Source organism: Micromys minutus (genome assembly GCF_963924665.1).
Source record: "Micromys minutus genome assembly, chromosome: 30".
NCBI classification, from domain to species: domain Eukaryota; kingdom Metazoa; phylum Chordata; class Mammalia; order Rodentia; family Muridae; genus Micromys; species Micromys minutus.
The window spans coordinates 9,143,829-9,164,952 of record NC_137965.1 but is presented as its reverse complement, the minus strand read 5'-3'; the positions used below and the strand labels follow the sequence as shown (position 1 = coordinate 9,164,952).

The window sequence follows — 21,124 nt, the reverse complement described above, 5'->3', positions numbered from 1 at the left end:
CATTGAAAAGGCAGTTTTCTACATCCAAATATATAGTTGTTGTTAAAGGGGTGGTTTTGTTTGTTTGTTTGGTTGGTTGGTTGGTTGTTTTAAGCTTTCTACGTATTTAGTCTAACCTAAGAGAAAATACATGGGTTCCTAGCATTAACTGATTGTCACAAGGATGAGGCAGTATGCTTTAAAACACTGTGGACTGACATTTCAGAATACAGATAAACTTGAGTTTATATCCTTAACCTTTACATGTTTTATTCAGAATCAAAAATTATTAATTCAGGGTACAAATAGGATTCACTGGACCTTCTGACCCAAATGTGTTCATTTATTTAAAAACCCTTACTAGGGTTTTTGTTCCTTATTTTTCTTACATGTGCTTTTAAATATTCTTCTAATCAGACTTGGTCAAAAGGTAAATTAATATGTAAATTTGATAGGCACTGGGGGCCAGGTGTGCAGAGGAAACAATGGTAGTTCTAATGCTTAACCAAGAAGTGGATTCTCCCTCATTGATCCCTCTTTCTGGGTTTTTGACATTTATATATATATATATATATACATATATGTATATATACATATATATGATACTTATTATTAGATAATCTCTGTGTTTTTATTTCAAATGCTATCCCCTTCCCACCCCCCACTCCACTTCCATCTTTCCTCCCCTTGCTTCCATGAAGGTGCTCCCTCTCCCAACCACCTTCTCTTGGCATTCCTCTACACTGGGAAAACGAGCCTTCACTGGACCAAAGGCCTCTCCTCCCATTGATGCCAGACAATGCCATCCTCTGCTACATATGCAACTGGAGCCATGGGTCTCTTCATGTGTGCTCAGTGGTTGGTGTTTTAGTCTGTGGGAGCTCTGAAGGGTTTGGTTGGTTGGTTGATACTTTTGTTCTTCCCATGGGGTTGCAGACCCTTTCAGCTCCTTCAGTCCTTTCTCTGCCTCCTTCATTTGGGTCCCCGTGTTCAATCTGATGGTTAGCTGCAAGCATCCTCATCTTTATCAGTATGACTCTGGCTAAGCCTCTGAAGAGGCGTCCAATTCAGGCTCCTGCCAGTAAGCACTTCTTGGCATCAGCAGTAGTGCATGGGTTTGAGGGGCTGCATATGGGATGGTTCTTGACATTCTTATATTTTAAGAATGTGTTCTCTGAGTAGACATGGGGCAAGTTGAAATTACTGACAAAGGTAGGTGTTTGTTAGATTGTTCTTTCTCCTAAGAAACCAACAGTTTGGTTGGTTAAAGAATTAGTAGTTGTTTTTTGAGTAAACTTTGAAGTGTCAGTCACATTGCTGTTCCCAGAGTTGAACTGAATTTCCATTTGTTCTTTCCACACAAACTTATTAGATGCATCCTGTGCCCCAGGCAGTGTTCTAGGCCTTGCAGATGCATTACACAGCCAAGATATGGTTGTTGTTCTCATTGACTTTACAGTTTGGTGGTAGGAATAGAGAGGAGTTTGAATTACAGCAAAAAGTAAAGACATTAAACAGTAATTTTATAATTATGATAAGTACTACAAAATTAAAGACAACCTGACCTTTTTCTGAGAGAATGACTGTTAAGAACAGGAGGTAAACAGTGAGCAGACTGACCAACATGGGAAGAGGGCAGAACTGATCTGCCCAGAGGATGGTCCCAGGCTGAAAAAGAACTCACAGTATGTGAACAGACCAGGGCACACAAGCCTCACACAGAAGTGAGGGGCTGCAGAGCAGTAGGCAAAACTGAAAATAAAGTGGAAGGGCAGGTGACAAACACTCAGGCTCTAAATTTCAACAAGATCATCCTTACTACAATCTAGAAAATCAGCTAGAGAGACGGCTCAGTGGTTAAGAGCACTGGCTGCTCTTCCAAAGGTCCTGGGTTCAATTCCCAGCAACCACATGGTGGCTCACAACCATCTGTAATGGGATCCGATGCCCTCTTCTGGTGTGCCTAAAGACAGCGTCAGTGTACTTATATATAATAGATGAATAAATCTTTAAAAAAAAAAAAAAAAAAAAAAAAAAAAAAAAACAAGAAAGCTACAATCTAGAAAATCGGGGATAGAAAAAGAAAAGGAAAAAATTCAGATGTATTTAGGAGGCCACAACAGTAGTCTAGAAGCTTTAGGTTGGTGACAGTGGAGTTGGAAAGAGATGGGTATGTTCTGGGGACCCTAATGTAACCAAGCATAGACAGGTGTGGACAGCCTGGATTCTGACGTGAAAACTCAGACTGTTGATAAACAAGACCTGGAACCACAGAGGCAAGTGCAGAAAGGAAGTTCTCTCTTGTTTAGTTGTATTGAAGATAAGAGCGGCTAAAGCATGTTTAAGCTATAGTGAAAGAATACATGTATACACTCACAGATAAAATATGGCCTGAATATATAGCAAAGAAAACTAATCTGTAGTATTCTTGAAAAACAGAGTATTAGCTTACAAAAAGTAGAGATCTTACTGAGTTCAGATAGTTATAGGTTGGGTTATTGAACAAACTGCCTAGAAGAGTGTGTGTGTCTATCTGGAATGGGATAGTTTAAGTGGGGTTAAGGAAAATGAGGCTAGATGAGACTTGAATGTGCATGTATAGACAGCCTGTGATGAGTGTCTCGGTCTCAATCTGAGGTATTCAATGACTTTAAATTAGGTGCCCAAGTGTTGAACAAATGAAAGATGGCATTATTAATGATACCAAGAAAAAACGTTAGAGGAGAATTGGGTCTCCTGAGGATAGTGAGAATACAAACTTTATTTGTGTTTGGGACAAAGTAATTTTTGTAAGTAATGTTGAAGGAAGTAATGATGCACAAATGCAGAACACAAAGAAAAATAAATTTTCTATTTAAAGGGGCTCCCAAGAAAGTAGTATGTTCCAAGGACAGCTAGTCTCTAATATAAACAGTGGAAAGGAACAATGTTTACACAGGTTTAAAGCAATAATGTATCTACATATGTGTGGTGATGGTGATGGTTTTAAAGCACCTATTCTGGCAGAAAAATACATCCAAGACTGTAAGGAGGTAAACGAAAGGTGAATACACAAGTGTGAATGGCAGTACGGTTTGGGAAGGGTAAGTGAGGACAGGTTCATGACCTAAGGACAATGTAGTCTGTCTCTGAAATTCCTTGGATGAATGTGTTATAAAAACATGTGTTAAGTTGCAAAGTGTAGTGTGTGATTGGAGCGATCCAGGGGCCAGCCTCAAGGCTTTGTGGTCAGTGCTCTATTCTTAGAATTGTTCTTCCTGGTTCCTGCCACTTTCTCCACATTTTGGAATTCTTTTTCCCTTTTCTCCGATGCTGTCCATTTTCTCTTTCCGCTTTTAGCTGCAGGTCTGCCAACAGCCACAAGTGGTATTGGTGGATAAGGCAGCTAAGCCTTATACAGTGAAAACATTAGTGACAACAGCAGGAGGCAACATGAGGCAGAATTGCTGGCCTGCCTTGTACTGGGAGGGTTAGAAGGAAGCTGGTCTAGCTGCCAGTAAACTGCACAGCTGTGCCACTGAGTCACTGAACCATCAGACCAAACACCTGTTCTGTATGGCAGCTTTCCTATACCAGTACAGTTACGTTTGCAGCCCTATTGGGAAAGAGATGTCAGTGTTGAAATGCTACTAAGTACTCTTGCTGCTGTATGTCTTTCATGGCTGTCTGAACACATGTATTAAACTGTCTTATTTACAAAACTAAAAGATTAGAGTAAAGATTGTAGACTTTAGTAAAGATAGTTTTTACCTACCCTGGACACAAACATGCTTACATTTCTTCTTTCTTAAACATGACTGAATATTTTACATATTACATAAGCCAGTCTCGTCCTCTTCCACTCTCTCACTTTCATTCTTGCCACGTTTGTGTTTGTTTCTGTCAGCTTTTTCTGTCACCATTTATGTCTGCCACTTCTGCGTGTTGTTACCTGTCACCTCGTTGACTCTCACAATTATACTCTACTGTCTGTCACTCAATCTTTCAAACATCTGCTTGATATATTTCCAGAGTCTACTTTCCAGACTTGGTCCTACAACTTCTAAACCTGAACATTCTCTTACTGCCACATTTTGGTACTTAGTAAACAACGCCCATACATAAGTTTCTATAACCTTAGGGTGTTTTCATTTCACTCTTAACTACACATGACAAGACTTTTGTACATAGCAGACAATATGGCAGCATAATAGTGCTTAATCATAACTTGAGATCATATAAAAGACATTTAGAGAATGCAAAATGGTAATAAATAGTCTTTGGTATTTTGTTTCTAATGATATTTTTGGAAATTGGAGATTTCACAGTATAAGGCATCCTGTGGATTAAACATAGAAAGAAGATATTGAGATCACCAGTATCCCTTTGTAACTGTATCATCCATAGCAACAGTGACAGTATTCCTAAGTCACCTTGGAACCTACTGGGCATGTTACAAAGTAAACAAAATTCCCCTTGCAAGTTCTGACAACTGCAAGGCATTTTGGATGTGGTGATGTAGGCCTGGCAGAACATACCACCACGTGGCTTGTGCCATGTGTCCTATGCTTGGCAAGGTTTCATACAAAGTATTTCTGCTGGTGTAAGCCCAGCCCCTATCCTGAACAGTTTTCTTAGTTCATAATTTTCTATTCAGTACAAAATATTATACATAGACAGACACAGCAAAACAGTTCCCTTGCCAGCCACCCACCACACATGTACTATTACTTCATCAGCTTACATTCTGAGTACCTCATAGTCAGTGTGCTTTTAGAAATAGGCTTTTCAGACTCCGTCTCAATGAGATTGGACTCATAGCAAATAGGATATGATTCAGGATCTTTGCTTTTAACAGCATATCTACTAACTTTAGAAAAGTCTGATACAACTTTATAGAGGAAATGTATTTATAGTCTAGTTCCAAGACAATCAATTCAGCAATAAGTTGTATAGAACTCTGGGTATAGCATCACAATGTGTTTTCTTTCCTTCCTCCTCCCGGCAAGTTATCAAATGTTGCCTTGTTCATACATTCCAACATGTAACTAAACATCTGGGTAGAAAAAAACTAATTAAAACTTGTGAGTTTGCTTAAAGTAAGCGTACAGTAACTTCATAAATCAAATCTACACTTAATTGTATTTAAACGTGTGCATCTAAATACTTCTTTATGAGCTTTCATATATGTTGTTATACATCAGTGTTAAGTAATAAATTGAAAATGGTACTAACGTTTTTATATAAATGAGTATATGCAGATAAAATTCTAATTGTCAAAAGAGAAAAGAAAATTTCTTTTCAGTTAACAGTTGCAGTTCTGAATAGTCAGTCTGTAGTTCTCTTAGTCATGCTGAGAGTTGGCCATGCCATACAACAAATTGGACACACACTAGAGACTGAAAATGTAAGGTATAAATTACTTTTATTTATCTCTTTGAAAAACAGTCCTACTTCTTTCTGTCTCAGTTAGGGCTTTATTGCTATGAACAGGCACCATGACTAAGGCAACTCTTATAAAGGACAACATCTAATCAGGAAACTCTCTGCAGACTGTGTGCAATCTTATACATTAGGCCTCAAAATCATTCTTTAATTTTTAAAACAATTTGCACCAGCAAGTAGCAGAACATGGCAGCTTTAGTCATGTGTCCTTGACTTTAGAGTCAAGAATAGAAAGGACTACTGGGACAATTGATGCTAGTTAACTGGGGCTAAGGAATTAGCAGTGATTAAGAAGAGACCAGCATCACTTACATGAAATCTTCTGGGAAGTGTTTGCTGAGAGCACAAAGAATCTATTCCAGAGACAGCTAAGGTTGTACCTAGTGCTGCAGCTGAACTTGGTAATGTGTAAGAGTCACCCAGGTGGTACTGAATTTGAAGACATACATGAAGGAGTCATGTGGAACAGCTGAGGCTTGGTACTGTGAGAGACTATGGAAGGCCATTGGTGAAGGTGCAGCGAAGTTGATGGACCAGGACTGAAGGGGTCATGCAAAGGATTTTAGGCTTGGTGCCATAAAGAGAGCCTATAAGAGCCTATTGGTAAAACCTAGTTGCAGCTGAAGACCCCAGCATATTGGAGATGCCAGTACCATGGGCAAAAGGAGTAGCAGAGTGAAGTCAACCAGATACTGGAGTGCTACAGATTGAAGATCTGGAGAAGTAATCCAAGCCCTTTGGAGGATCCCAGAAGATCATGTGTGGAACAAGAGGCTGAAAAGCTGAAATTGACTTGGAGACTCCAAGATGTTAACAATGCCAGAGCCTTTGGATACCTGCTGAGGAAAGCTGCTAATAGGAAGTAGAACCAGCCAGGAGAAAGAAGTATGTTGCAGTCAACACAGAAGAAAAATGTGTTGGAGATGGGAAGACTGCTTTGTCATCAGACATGGAGATGCAGAGTTTAGAGTTTGCCCATCTGGTTTCCTGTATTGATTTGGGAATTATAATTTAATGATTACATTACATTACATTATACTGGATTAGACTGTGAACCTTGGACTTCTAACATTATTGAGACTGTAATAAACTATGAGGACTTTTGAAGTTGGTCTAAATGTTTCAGCATTACGCTGTGTTTAAGTATAGTCTCCCCCCCCACCCCACCCCTAGACTCATGTGCTTGAACAAGCCTGTAGGCCCCAGAGAGTGAAATGTAGTAGTTTTAATATGTTTGGCCCAGGGAGTGGCATTATTTGGAGGTGTAGCTTTGGAGTAGATGTGCCATTGTGGGAGTAGGCTATAGCCTTCTTCCCCCTCTATAGTTTTGGGAAGATACAACTTTTGGGTTGTAGATACACTTATTCTTAATTTTGTTATTTGAACTGGGATTCAAATGGCTCAGAACCTTTGGGGATTTTTCTGAGAACTTTTGAACCATCTAATTTTGATAGCAGGAGAATGAGCTAATCTTTTAATACTCAACTCAGAATGTTGCTTATAAAATACTGTTTTCTGTTTTCTCTTGAACTTTTAGAAAGAAACAGTTCAGTAGATTAAAGGGCTTATTTATCCTGTACTTCACTTAACATGTATTTCTTGTGTGTGTTGGCATGAATCTGCATGTGGTGGTAAGGGGACAGCTTGTGGGAGCTGGTTCTCTCCTACCTTGTGGGTTTGAAGGCTAGAACTCAGGTTCATCGGGCTCGTCAGCAAGTGCTTTCCTCACTGAGCCATATTGGAAGGGAAAAGCTTTCCAGGGTGGCCTATTCCAAGGTGTGTGTGTGGTTCCAGCTGAAGGTCTGAATTACCACTTGTATTTATTTCTTGCTTTCTCTTTAATTAACTCACTAGTATGAGAGAGTATGTTCCCCTTTACATTTTTTAAACTTTGTATATATAATTGAGAGGCTGTATGTCTAAAAAAATACAAGAATTTTATTTTAACATGCAGATTTTTAGACTTCCTTTTCCCCCCACCACCCCTTAAAAAACCTTGTATTCCCATTAAATTCGGATAACTTTCTTCCTTGTTTGGCTGGGTTGCTTCCTGTAGTTTTTCAGGTAAAAATAAGTGTATTTAGAGCATTGAGGGAAGGACAGATGCTGCTCTGGAATTGTTTGCACCTCGATTTAGGTCATGGTAGTGTTCATGTTTAAGGTCTGAAAAGCTGTTACTGATTGTTTATTTACTAGGGGTTAAACACACTGATCATGGGTTCATCATTTGTTTATTCCTTAGGTTTTAAACCACTTTTCTATTTCCATATTCCTGTGATGGGACAGTTTTGAAAGATAAAAAAAAGAAAAGAAAAAAGAAAAAGATAAAGATAAAGAGAAAAAAAATCTTGTAAAGTGACTATCTGCCTGTGTGTTAGTCGACATCTGTGTTTCTGTCATTGTCCATGGCCATGCCATTGCAAAGAGATGTTATTCGTTGGTTGAATCCTTCAGTTTTCAAGGTGTCTTGGGTTTCATTCTTCGTATTCTGACATTTCTAATCTTAAAATAACTGAGATGAATGGAGTAGTGAGGAAGGTGTTTAGTATCTGTTCTGCTTCTTTGGTGTAACAGAATGTTGTGACTATAAAACCTAACTACAGAGTGTGTGGTATCCATACTGTATGACTCTCTAGAATGCATTTATGTTCAATTAGCTGAATGTAAGTTCTTTTAGGAAATCCTTATTCTTAGATTTGGGAGACAGGGAGAAAGTGCATGAAATGGCATGTGTGCAATTGGGGGCAGCATGTAGATAATGACCGTCTCCATTCTGTGAGCTCTGGGAAATATCAGGTCATCAGGCTCATGCCAAGCATGTTTACTCACTGAACTGTCTGTCACACACCTTGCTGATAAACTCATTCATTTTTACACTAAAAGAAAATTCCCAGTAAACACAAAAAGAATAACCACATATACATTTGCTAAGTTTTATATATATGTATAAATGAGGTGGTTTATACCAATTTTCTTTCCTTCCTTAACTAGGTTTTGTTTGGTGCTAATGTGTTTTCCTCTTTGTATTCAAAGGGTAGCCATTCTACAAAAGTGGAAGCTGTGGTCAGAACTCTGATGAAAATACAACTTAAAGATCCAGGAGCCAAAGCACTCGTTTTCTCAACGGTATAGTCAAGACTTTCTGCTTCAGTCTAGCTGGTCTTCTGTCTCTACTGAGTGTCTGTCTGAGAACTACTTATGAGTGCTTACTGAAACAGATGACTCACATTTTCTCTGTGCTTTGTGTTTATGTATAGAGAAATGTGATGATACTTTATAAAGGCAGTTCCTGTCATTACATGTTATATTTTATATTGATGTCACTTAAAGATATTTTTGATATTTGAAAAATTAGAATCTGTAACCTTCAAAGATTCATTCACAAGTGAAATGATCTATTTAAGAAAAAGTAGTTAATGTACTATAAAGTAGTATTTATAAATATATTAAAATCCTAGTTTACATTTAGAAAGATAAACTATATCTATTAGATACACCATTGTTTTCTATTTATATTTTATACAATGATGCTTGTATTTTGTATTATCATTCAGCTAGTATTTGGTGGGAAAAGACAATACTGTTTCCCAACAGAGCTAGTGTTGTTTCTCCTTCTGAGGGTTTGGGTTGGGTTTTGCTCATTTAACTGAAGTTTAAAAACTACTATGGTTTAATTATGATTTATTTCCTTCTGAAATCTCTTTAGCCAGAAGCTGTGTATAAACACTTTTTTCTCATCTTTATGTTCTAGTGGCAAGATGTATTAGATATTATTTCAAAAGCTCTCACCGACAACAACATGGAATTTACACAAATCAGTCGCATTAAGACATTCCAGGTGTGTCAAATTTTTCCTCATGTTTTTAACAGATCAGTTGCAAACTGAATTTGCTGTTTTCTACCTTACCTAGTTTATCTTTTGTTCTAAATCCTATAAAAAGGTTTTAAGTTCTTATCTATGAAATTAACATTTTAAAACAAAATAGAAAATGTAGATATTTTTGATCTAGACAATCTAAAGATTGTCTAAAAAGAAAATCTTTTAGAAAAATGTTTTTGTCTAGAGATCTTTTTCTTTAATGTAGGAAGAAATGGCCTTGCAGTAAGTACTTCTTTTGAAGGAGTCCCTATACCTGAAATTATTTCTATACACACACACACACACACACACACACACACAAACACACTCAGAAAAAAGCACATATTGTTAAAATTTTGTTTTTATCAAATTCAGTACAGTCATACCTATAATCAAGACATACCACATACAAGAACAACCAAAAATACAGTAGATTCCTATCTTACCTCACGTTAACTTTACATAGTTTTTCTTTCCTTCCCTTTTTCTAGACTCATATAGTTCAGTTTTCATGTATCACATGTCTATGATATAGTTTATACTATATGCTATAAAAGCAAAAGTGTTTGTATGATTCTCTTCAAAATCAAGAAAAACAACATTGCAGTTCCAAAAATTGGTAGATTAGCATCTTTACTACCTAGCTCATCTTGAGCTATAACATCATTGCTTGCTCTTTAATTGACCAGCTAAATTTAAAATGTACCTTTCTTCTTTTAGGAGAACCTTTCAGCATTCAAGTATGATCCCCAGATCAATATTTTGCTGCTGCCCCTGCACACAGGCTCCAATGGATTAACTATCATTGAAGCCACTCATGTCCTCCTGGTGGAGCCCATACTGAACCCTGCCCATGAGCTTCAGGCCATTGGGAGAGTGCACCGAATTGGACAGACGAAGTAAGGACTAAAGTGGGCATTTATTACCTTGCTTCAGGTTATGAGAAACTTAACTCAACATTTAAATTCTTCATTTATGTTTATCATATCCTGTGAGGTATTTTTTTTTATTTTTTAAAAAGAATTATTTATTTATTTTATGAATATGCACAGTACACTGTCACTGTCTTCAGACACACCAGAAGAGAGTACGGGATCCCATTACAGATGGTTGTGAGCCACCATGTAGTTGCTGGGATTTGAACTCAGGACATCCGGAAGAGCAGTCAGTGCTCTTAGCCAGTGAGCTATTTCTCCAGCCCCGCCTGCTTGTTTCTTAAGTACACATTTTATCTTTCTTACCTAAAATGTTTGGGACCAGAAATTGGTTAGGGGTTTTTGGTTTTGATTTTTTTGTTTTTGTTTTTGTTTTTGTTTTTAAATCTGGAGTCTTTGAAGAAAGGGTCTAAATTTAAAAGTAAGATTGGTTTATGTTTCTTTCACCTTATACATAGTCTGAAAATAATTTTATACATTATTTTTAGTATGTATTTTAATTACACCCCAGCACATGAAGTCAGATTTGGAAATTTCCATCATGTTACAAGTCTGCATGCTCTGTGGCACTTGGGTGCGCATGCACACACACAGTGAATAAACCAATAAGTCAGTGTAGTTAAAGATAGTTTGATTTAGTGCAGTAATAATAGTTATTATTATGTGATATGTACTTCCTTTATTCAAATACCCGATTGTGAGTATCTGTAACTCAGCTTCCTAGTTATATTGCCTCCTGGGTATTAGAGGCCTTGAGTGTTTGAAGACACACAGACACACACAGTAGCCACACTCTAAGCACTTATTTATTAGTAAGTATTACTGAGCATCTAAAAGCTACATACTGAAGATTCCAGTCATATGAGACATAATCCATTCCCATCTAGAAACATACATAAAAGGCCACTGTGCAGCACAGTAAGAGATGGTTTAAGATTTTATGAACAAAAACAATATGCTTCGTGTTCTAAAAAGGACATTTGGCTAGAGGAATGATTACTTTAAAGTTAGGCCAGAAGACAATTGGAGAATTGCATGTGTAGAAAATAAAGGGCAGATAAGCTGACATTTCCTAGGATTGTGAGCAGTTTGGAACTGCTGAGGTAAAACATGAGAGGTAGTAGATAAAGTTTTACATGCCAGAGTCAGAAATGTGATTTGTTGCATACATTTCAGCTTTGAAACCAAATACAGCTTTAATTTTAAGTGAAAAGAGACAGATTCTGTATTTAAATTACTTCTCTCATTGCTGTGGCAAACACAAAACAAATGTAGCTGAGGAAGGAAGGGTTTATTTGGGCTCATGGTTTTGAGAGGATAGTGGGAAATTCAGGGTAGCAGAAACCGGAAGTAGTCATATTGCAGCCTCGCTGAGGAAACACTGACAGATGGGTGCTGATTCTTAGTTTACTCTGTCGTCATTCACTCATGACCTCAGCTGTCCACATTCAGGGTGGGTCTCCCTTCACATACCTTGGTGGGAACACCCGTGTAGATGTACTGACAGTTGTGTGTCTCTGGTAATTCTAAATCTCATCAAGTTGATGATCAAGATAAGCCTTTGTGCTCTTCCACAAAGAAAAAAACTAAATACAATATGGCAAAGTAGCTTAACTATAGTCAGCTCACAGTGCTCTGAAGTCCTTCCAGTGTCACTTGGAATACTGTGCAGTGTGTGTGTATGTAAAGGCAGGCGTGTACTTAGGAAGTCAGTTCTCGCCTTCAGTTTTAGAGGCAGTCTTACCTGCTTTATTGGTGGTTTGCATACTCCGGGTTAACAAGCCTCCTATACACTGTGTCTGACTTTTTCTTAAGTGTGGGTGCCAGGCTGCAGAGTTAGCTCAGTAGTTAAGAGCACTGGCTGTTCTTCCAAAGGTCCTGAGTTCAACTCCCAGTGCCACATGGTGGCTCACAACCATCTGTAAGGGATCTGATGCCCTCTTCTGGCATGCAGGTGTGCATACAGCAGAGCACTCATACATAAAATAAGTAAACAAACAGAGTAAAAATGTGAGTGCTAAGGTTCAAACTCAGGTTGTTGGTTTAAGTTTATCTAGTACTTTTACTACTTGAGCCATCTTACCAGACCTAAACACTGACCTTTTGTTAGAGCAGCGTTTTTCTAAAATGTAGATGGTCTCAGATTTAGAAGCCTAAGGCCATTAAGGCTATTGCTTCCCCATAAGTAGCCTTCTTTTCTTCTTCAAGACACTCCCTTAGTCCTTGGTCTTTGTATCCTCTTTCTCCCAGTGACAGCCTCACCTCCTACAGCTCCTTATCATTCCATTATTACTTATGATGTTGGTGTTCACCAGTCTCCACACGTTTCTTTCCAAGGACTTTTCTATGTACCATTTATAGTTGTAAGCATTTGAGATAATCTTATGCAACTTGTAAGCAGGTGTCCATGGGCAGTGAGTATGCGATAGATTGAGGAAGTAAAGGGTATGTTGTGTTAGGACCTGCAAACCTCAAGCCGGTGGAACGATACAGAGACAGGTGACCTGGAAGCCAGCCTATCTGAGAAGAATAGCATCTGAGCAAAGCAGGAAAGAAACTGGAAATAGAATCATGCTAATATCGTAGAAAGAATGATTAAGCAGACAATAAAAATCAGTGTGATATCTGTAAGTCAAAAGTGTCAAGGAGCCATAGTTGCTTGACTGAAACAGGCAGGAACAGAACTCAGTGGGCTTGGGGATCATATTGGGCCCTAATAAGGAAGCTGCAAGCAGAGGAAGGACACATCTAACTTGAGCTTTGAGAGAATCATTCTGAGTACAGTAACCTGTATGGTAGCAGCAGTGCACCCAGTGAGTAGTGGCCAGGCTCTGGGTTTACTCTGGAGTGGAACTGACAGTGTCTGTGGGCTCAGTGCTTAGTGGGTGTGAGCAACACTGGGCTTTGGCTTAGACAGCTGGGAAATAGAAAGCCTTTGGCTGAGTAGAGGAAGACTATGAGACAAGAACAAAAGTCTACTGTAGATGTTTGAGATCTTATTAGCTCTCCAAGATGTGTATGTTCAGAAACTGGGAGAGACACCAGGGCTAGAGGCACACACTGAGACATTCATTAGTAACATGTGATGGTATTTTTTTTTCTCCCTAAAAATTTCTTGTTTTTTTTCCCTAAAAATTCTTTGCATTTACATTTTAGATGTTATTCCTTTCCCACAATCCCATTGCCCCTCCTCCTCCCATTGCCTCCATGAAGGTGCTCCCTCCCCCAACCACCCTCTCCCACCTCAGCACCTTGGCATTCCCCTACACTGGGAAACGGAGCCTTCTCTGAACCAAAGGCCTCTTTTCCCATGGAAATGCCATCCTCTGCTGCATATGTACATGGGGCCATGGGTCTCTCCATGCAAACTCATTAGTTGGTATTTTAGTCCCTGGGAGCTCTGGAGGATTTGGTTGGTTGATACTATTGTTCTTCCCATGAGGTTGCAAACCCTTTCAGCTCCTTCAGTTTTTCCTCTAGCTCCTTCATTGGAGTCCTCGTGTTCAATCTGATGGTTAGCTGCAAGCATCCTCCTCTGTATCAGTATGGCTCTGGCAGAGCCTCTGAGGAGGCATCCATATCAGGTTCTTGCCAGTAAGCACTACTTGGCATCAGCAGTAGTGCGTGGGTTTTAGTGGGAGCATATGGGGTGTATCCCAGATGAGGCAGTCTCTGGATGATCTTTTCACCAATCCCTGCTCTTCTATTCGTCCCTTTATTTCTTCCCATGAATATTTCGTTTTTCTAAGAAAGACTGAGGCACCCAGTTTCTGGCCTTTCTTCTCTTTGAGTTTCATAAGTTCTGTGGATGGTTTGTTGGTTGCTGTGTGTATTAAAGGAGAGAAAGAACAGTGATGAACCAAGAACCAAACAAACTCTGGCACAGGTAAATTAGGAAGCTCTGGGAAAAGAAAAGGCACCTACATGCTTACCTGTCACTTGCTGCAAAATGTCAAAATAGAAATCTTACTCTTGGAGTCTTGACCATTAGTTTAATTTTGCAGCAGGACCAAAAGCAGTTTAAATGGAGCAGTGCAGGCAGCTACTTGTGAGGATTGTTGGTTCAGCTCTAGTCCACCAAACAGTGGATAACGGCCAGGGCACCCTGCTGCCCCCTAGTCTGTGCTTTAACAACACGGCTCCCATGGAATAGGATTGTGAGAGATCTTGTTGCAGAGTAAAAGAAGAAGAGACTACAATTTAAAACTATTTGTTTTTGTTTTAAATTAAAACTTAGAGAATGATTTATTTAGAAATAGAAAAATCAGGAAAACAAGATGGAAGAGTATGCTGAACATTTTTCATGCTTGGGCAAGAGGATACAGGACCTAAAGGATTGTTTTCAGGCAAGAGTGTGGCTCTTGTAATGGTCAGGAGGGGATAGTGTCTGACCCTTTATTACAGTGGGAAAGGGGTCCTTTCTTTTCTTCCCATTTGTTCTAAATCCCACCTCTTCTCACATTCTCAAGAGCCTTCATTTTGAAATCCATCACATGAAAGTTTCTGAGTGTTAGTCATTTTAAAGTGGCACTCCTCTATAATCCACCTCCTGCTCTGTCAGCCTTGCTGTTTTCGTAGCTACCCTGAGTGCATGCCACTGAAATGATTGGTGGCCTGCTTCTTGCAGTGGTTCTTTGTATCCACTCTCCCGAGTTGTGAGTTCGCCCAGATGCCACGAGGTAGCATGGGGTGGGCAGCCTTCACGGCAGTGCCAGTTTTATGTAGCTAGTTGTTATCTGTACATTCTCAAGTTCGACACAAGTGAAGCAAAACCACATTTGTGCTGCCCTCGGCCAGCCACACTTTCCTCATATTTTAATGTGGCTTTTATCATCTATACTTGCGCAGACAGGAAATCTAGGACTTTTCTTTATGCCCTATATAAAGTTATTTTAGTCTTGATTTTTGTATCTCAAAGATGGTCCTCATCTTTTGGTTACTTCTCATGCCACTCACAAAAAGCACAATTCATCTCCTCTTGTCAGGATGACTTCAAATTGTGTCTCTCCTCGTTCTCCACAGCAGCCAAGTCATTTCCAAATATGGTCCAGTGTAAATCAAAATATGCATAGCCACTAGAGCATACGCCTTTATAATTATAAATTCCAGTTCCTGGTTAAGTCCTGCAGGACTACCATTTATGATCTGAACCCTGCCCACCTCTAACCTCATGTTGGCCTGTTGCATTTATAATACACTTGTGCCATGCTAGCCTGCTGTTGGCCCCGGAAACATTTTTAGCTTTTCCCAAGCATGTACTCGTCCCACATACGTGTGTGAACATATTTGTCTTCTGGCTGCATGCTCTTCCGGTTCCTCCTGTGCTGAGTGCCTAATTCCCTCCTCTCGGTTGAACTTGTCATACATTATCTATGCATGCAACTGATTTTTCTCTTGTGTTTTTATATCCCCCCCCCCCCCCCGTGAGCGTGTTGGTTCATGAAGATCACATTGGCAGTATGCACAGTAGACCTGTCCCTGACCACATTCATAAAAGACCTGCCACAAGTGGGCACCAGTGGACTAATGGGTGTAGCATGAGTATGTAAGGTCATTTTCTACTCATTTGTCTTAAGGTGGTCTTTAAACTTAAAATTATTATTTGCCTTCTAGACCTACTATTGTACATAGATTCTTAATTAAAGCAACGATAGAAGAGCGGATGCAGACAATGCTAAAGACTGCTGAGAGAAGGTGGGTAACAGCTTACAGGTGGGGTCCCATCATTTGAGAGTTTTAGATCATCTTCTGGATAACAACCAATTATGTAAACACTAATACTTTATTTTTTTAAACCAAAGAAAAGCATTTTATCCAAAGTTTGTCCCAATCAGTGCTTTGGACATTCTATGATTGGCTTCAGATAATTTAATAGGTTATAATATGCAAAATTAGCTATCTTAGCCACATTTGGTTACTTTTTAAATGAAATTTATTGTTCTGTCTTACCTAACCTTTTGTCTTATATGTATGAAACTAAGCGTGCATTAATGTTTTATAGTTTATGCTTACCAGTCACGGGTCAATAGGCATGTTGAATTTACAGTCTTAGCTGGTGATTTGTGTCAAATCTGTAGGCATCAGAGTAATAGAATGATCAGAACAGTCTGAACTTTAGGACTTGGCCTAACATGTGCATTGTAATTTTCCTTTAAAGTTATCTTGAGGTAAATGAGTACCTCCCGCCCTCCCTCCCTGTTGGATGGATGGATTAGAAGTCACCCAAAGAGGGGTGATATGACAGCTCTTTCAGAGGGATGGCATCTCCAGGTTACTTTGTAAGAGACATTCTCGAACCAGAAATTCCATACTCTGATGTGGCAAGAAAGATGCCAGTCATCCCAAGGGCCTGTCATCTAATCCTGGAGGGTTTTTATTCTTGTCACATAGGGCAGACATCAGTGATTTTTATTTCAGTTACTTAAATTAATACCGAATTTCAGTGAGTTTAGAACCTGCTTGGCACCAGTTGTCAGATTTCTTTTTTTCTGTTTTTTATTTGTTTTGATTTTTTTTATTGTTCATAGAAAGCACTTTCTGACAAAGCTTCAGAATTATTTAGGCATTTTCATTGATTTGACAAGAAGTCACAGTTACTATCTACATACAGCAGATTTGCGCCTCAGTTCATTGTTATACATACAGTTGCTAACTCCTGGCCATGCCTTCTCACTGTGCCTCTGGAAATCTTGCAGCCACACAAGCTCTTCCGGGAAGCATTCTGAAGCCTCTGTGTTGACCGTGGCTGACCTGGCAGACCTGTTTACCAAAGAGAATGAAGAGCTTGAATGAAGTGCCATTGAATATTCTACAAATTTTAAGATGGGGCTTAATTTTCATAGACTAATAAAGCAGTGTTACAAATTAGAAACAAAAAAAAAAAAAAAAAAAAAACCCAGTGAATGTTAGTAAATACTATTTTAAGTTGAATGAATTTATTTTCTTATACACTAGCCTAGTGATAATTGGCAGTTGGTTCCTTTTCAGTAAATCAATTTTACACCATTTACAATGAATTTTAATTTTACACTCCTACTGAAACATTTACTTCTTGTTCTACATGTATCTCTATAACTGGTAAAGCAGGGGGATTAAGAAAAGAAGGTATTGAATAATTTTTCATTAGTAGATAGATGTTTGCTATAGCAAGACAGAACACATAAGAAAGAAGGTAAATTAGTCTAGTTTTATATAACTTGATCTATACAACCAGTGTAAATGACATTTTTGAAAGCATCTTTAGAGTATGATTCACCATTGTCTTCTCAGTAATGTTATAAGAAAATGCTAAACTATAATAACTAGTTATTTGCATGCGTTTAAACTATAACACTGTCAGAACTTCACAGTAAGCAGCATAGCTTCTAATCATAAATTGTTAGGTGGTTATTTTGTATTTTGTTACTAGATATCAGAATACTGGAAATTCATTTTTCTATTATGTTTAAGTGGTATCATTGTTAGTGTTATTAAGTGTATTTATATTTACCTACAATGATCTCTTTAATCTTCTTAGTAAGGTTTTTTTGTGTGTGTGTTTGAAGATGATTTATCTGTAAATATGACTTTTTTAAAAAATCATCATTGTACTGAATTATTTTCCTGTGTTTCTGTAACTAGTCATTACATTTAGCCGCCAGTTATCTAAATTTACAATGGAGTTTATCCATTGTAGTTATTCTGTACTTAGGAACTAGTGTTTGATCTTACTGCAAGAGAATGCTGTGTCCACAAATGCATAGAACTGTACGTGGTTAAACTGTCTCTTCTGTGAAGAATTCATAGATGACTTTGAAATCACAAACTAAGAAGTAGCTTGTTGTTTCCTAGCCCTGAGTTGAAATATAAATGTTCTTGTTTCCTTTCCTTTAACTGTTGAAGTTTTAAGTGACCCTCAAGATTCATTAGCTCCTACCTAACTGCCCAGAAAACTGGGAATTGGTCCTGGGTCTCTGTCATCCATTGAGCTCTGGTGCTTAAGTCAAGGTGCATTTTCCTATCCAGCTTTACAGGTGACAGTTCAACTGAAGAAGACACATTTTGGGTGTTTATTCTTTAGTTGAAGGGAGATATGCATTGATTCTTTTATATGAAATTAAGCATATTTTTTACAGCTCTTTTACATTCATGAAGAGCTTTTCTGTGTATTTATGTAGTTAATATTCCCAGCAGTCCTGTGAAATGGATATAATTAATGTCATTCCTATTTTGAAGGTAAAGAACTAATGCTCAGGAGGAACCTTGGCTATGATATGTAGCAAACAGACAAAGAAGTCCAGCCCTCTGGCTTCGTATCTACAGTTCTTCCACCAAATCATATGCCGTGCTGAGGTTCAGAAACCTTGTGGGTATAATTTAAGAATGAGATTGTTAAGTATTCCTTTTTTATTTCCTAATATTTCATATGCTATGTTCTAGGAAAAACAATTTGATATGCTTCACTTAAAAAAATAACATATGGATATCTATACTTATCAGTATTAGAAGAAAACTACTTTTATTTATTTCAGTAAGATACCTCAAATAAATATTTTAGTGGAAAATAAAATTGTGTATTGTTTAATTTCTAAGCTTTGGGTCATTTGAACTTTGTCTTTTATTGACTCAACAGATAGTATCAAATTGCCAATTCTACACTGTCCCATATTTTATTTACATTTGTTATTTTTTCTAAATAATTATGATAATTCTCTTACTTTAGAACTAATGAGTACACATATATAATCTCCATATCTTGGCTGCAAACAAAAGAAATACTGGTTTCCTTTCTCAGAAATATCACAGTCTGGGTACTATCCTAGCAAACTACTGAATATCAGTGAAATGTCCAATCATTACAGTTTAAATATGTTTATATTTAGGAAATTATTTCTTAGGTAACTCCGGATGAATTTACTAGGACTGAAGATTTATCTGTAAATTATTCCACAAACTTGGCTTAAAATCTAAGTAACCTTACTGTGTTTATTGCAACATTGATATTTCTCTTTCTGTGTGTTTTTAAGGTAAGGGAACATTTTAGAAATTGGTCCTTTGGGGAAGTATAACTCAGTCTTTTTACATGCTTAGTATGCATAAATCTCTAGATTTTAGACCCCCTTCAAAAAAAATCTTTTACATCTTTTTTTTTAACGACTTTATTTTACAAAACAAAGATAAATGTACAGATTTTAAACATTTTTTTTGCTTAAAATTATACATTTTTGTCAGTACTGTTTTTTCAGACATTGAAATAATTTTTACATAAAACCATGTGAATATATTTTTTTAGTCAGTACTTGATTTTTTTCAAGGGCTTGACAGTATGCATTGAAAACCTAATAGTTAGAATAAGTGTAAAGTACATGCAAAACAAAACGCAACATGGAAATAGTCAAAGTCTTCTTGTTTTGTAAATATATGTATATTTTTTTGTTTTCTTTATTTCTTGGACTTCATACAGTCTGTGAGTTGTTTCTGGGGGAGTGCAAGCCCTGGGGTTAGCATCCCACTATCAGTGACTGCATATTATGTCTGTTCTTTTGTGACTGGGTTATCTCACTCAGGATGATATTCTCTAGATGCAGCCATTTTCTTAAGAATTTGGTTAAGTCATTGTTTCTGGTGGCTGAGTAGTATTCCATTGTGTATATGTACCACAATTTTTGTATCCATTAATCTTCTGAGGGACATCTGGGTTCCTTCCAGCTTCTGGCTATTATAAATAGAGCCGCTATGAACATTGTGGTGCATATATCTTTGTTGTGTATTAAAGTGTCTCTGGGGTATATGCCCAGAAGTGGAATAGCTGGGTCTTCAGGTAGTACTATATCCAATTTTCTGAGGTATCGCCAGACAGATTTCCAGAGTGGTTGTATTAGCTTGTAACCCCACCAACAGTGGAGAAGTGTTCCTCTTTCTCCGCAGCCTCGCCAGCATCTGCTCTCATCTGAGTTTTGGATCTTGGCCAATCTGACTGGTGTGAGGTGGAATCTCAGGGTTGTTTTGATTTGCATTTCCCTGATGGCTAAGGATGTCGAGCACTTCCTCAGATGTTTCTCGGCCATTCGGTGTTCCTCAACTGAAAACGTTTTGTTTAGCTCTGTACCCCATTTTTTAATAGGGTTATTTGATTCTCTGGTGTCTAGCTTTTTGAGTTCCTTGTACACCTTGGATATTAGGCCTCTATCTGATGTGGTGTTGGTAAAGATCTTTTCCCATTCTGTTGGTTGCCGTTTTGTTTTCTTGACAATGTCCTTAGCCTTACAGAAACTTTGCAATCTCATTAAGTCCCATTTGTTAATCTTTGACCTTAGAGCTTGAGCCATTGGTGTTTTGTTCAGGAAATTTTCTCCTGTGCCTATGTGTTCTAAGGTTTTCCCTACTTTCTCATCTAATAGTTTCAGTGTATCTGGTTTAATGTGGAGATCTTTGATCCACTTACATTTGAGCTTTGTACAAGGAGATAAGAAAGGGTCTATTTTCATTCTTTTGCATGCTGAGTGCCAGTTGGACCAGCACCATTTGTTGAATAGGCTGTCCTTTTTCCATTGAATGTTTACTGCTCCTTTGTCAAAAATCAGGTGACCATATACATGAGGGCTCATTTCTGGATCTTCTATTCTATTCCATTGATCCACATGCCTATTTCTGTACCAGTACCATGCAGTTTTCAGCACAATTGCCTTGTAATATAGCTTGAGGTCAGGGATAGTGATTCCTGCAGATGTTTTTTTGTTGTTGAGGATGGATGAAATCCGCAGTTTTTAAGTAGCAGTTATCAGATGTGTGTTGTGTGTAAGTGGAAGGGGGTGTGGCTTGTGTAAGATTGTTTTCCATTGACAGGTGGGGGAGGGGGCGTCTCAGGGCATCACCATTGCCCAGACTGATCACAGACTCCTCATTCTTAGGACCTCAGCAGCTGCCCAAGTACTGAGACCCCAGATTT

At 38.2% G+C, this 21,124-nt stretch overlaps 1 protein-coding gene across 1 annotated transcript in view; it reads left to right on the top strand.

Annotated features, from left to right (window-relative positions):
* Window positions 1-18,661, top strand: part of SHPRH (SNF2 histone linker PHD RING helicase) — a 61,843-nt gene extending 43,182 nt beyond the window's left edge. Inside the window, exons 26-30 of the mRNA XM_080941639.1 lie at window positions 8,437-8,529; window positions 9,155-9,241; window positions 9,983-10,161; window positions 15,811-15,891; window positions 16,893-18,661. Of these exons, the coding sequence (XP_080797765.1) occupies window positions 8,437-8,529; window positions 9,155-9,241; window positions 9,983-10,161; window positions 15,811-15,891; window positions 16,893-16,989 (537 nt within the window). The 3' untranslated portion in view covers window positions 16,990-18,661. The remainder of the gene's footprint in view (window positions 1-8,436; window positions 8,530-9,154; window positions 9,242-9,982; window positions 10,162-15,810; window positions 15,892-16,892) is intronic.
* The last annotated feature ends 2,463 nt before the right edge of the window (window positions 18,662-21,124 follow it).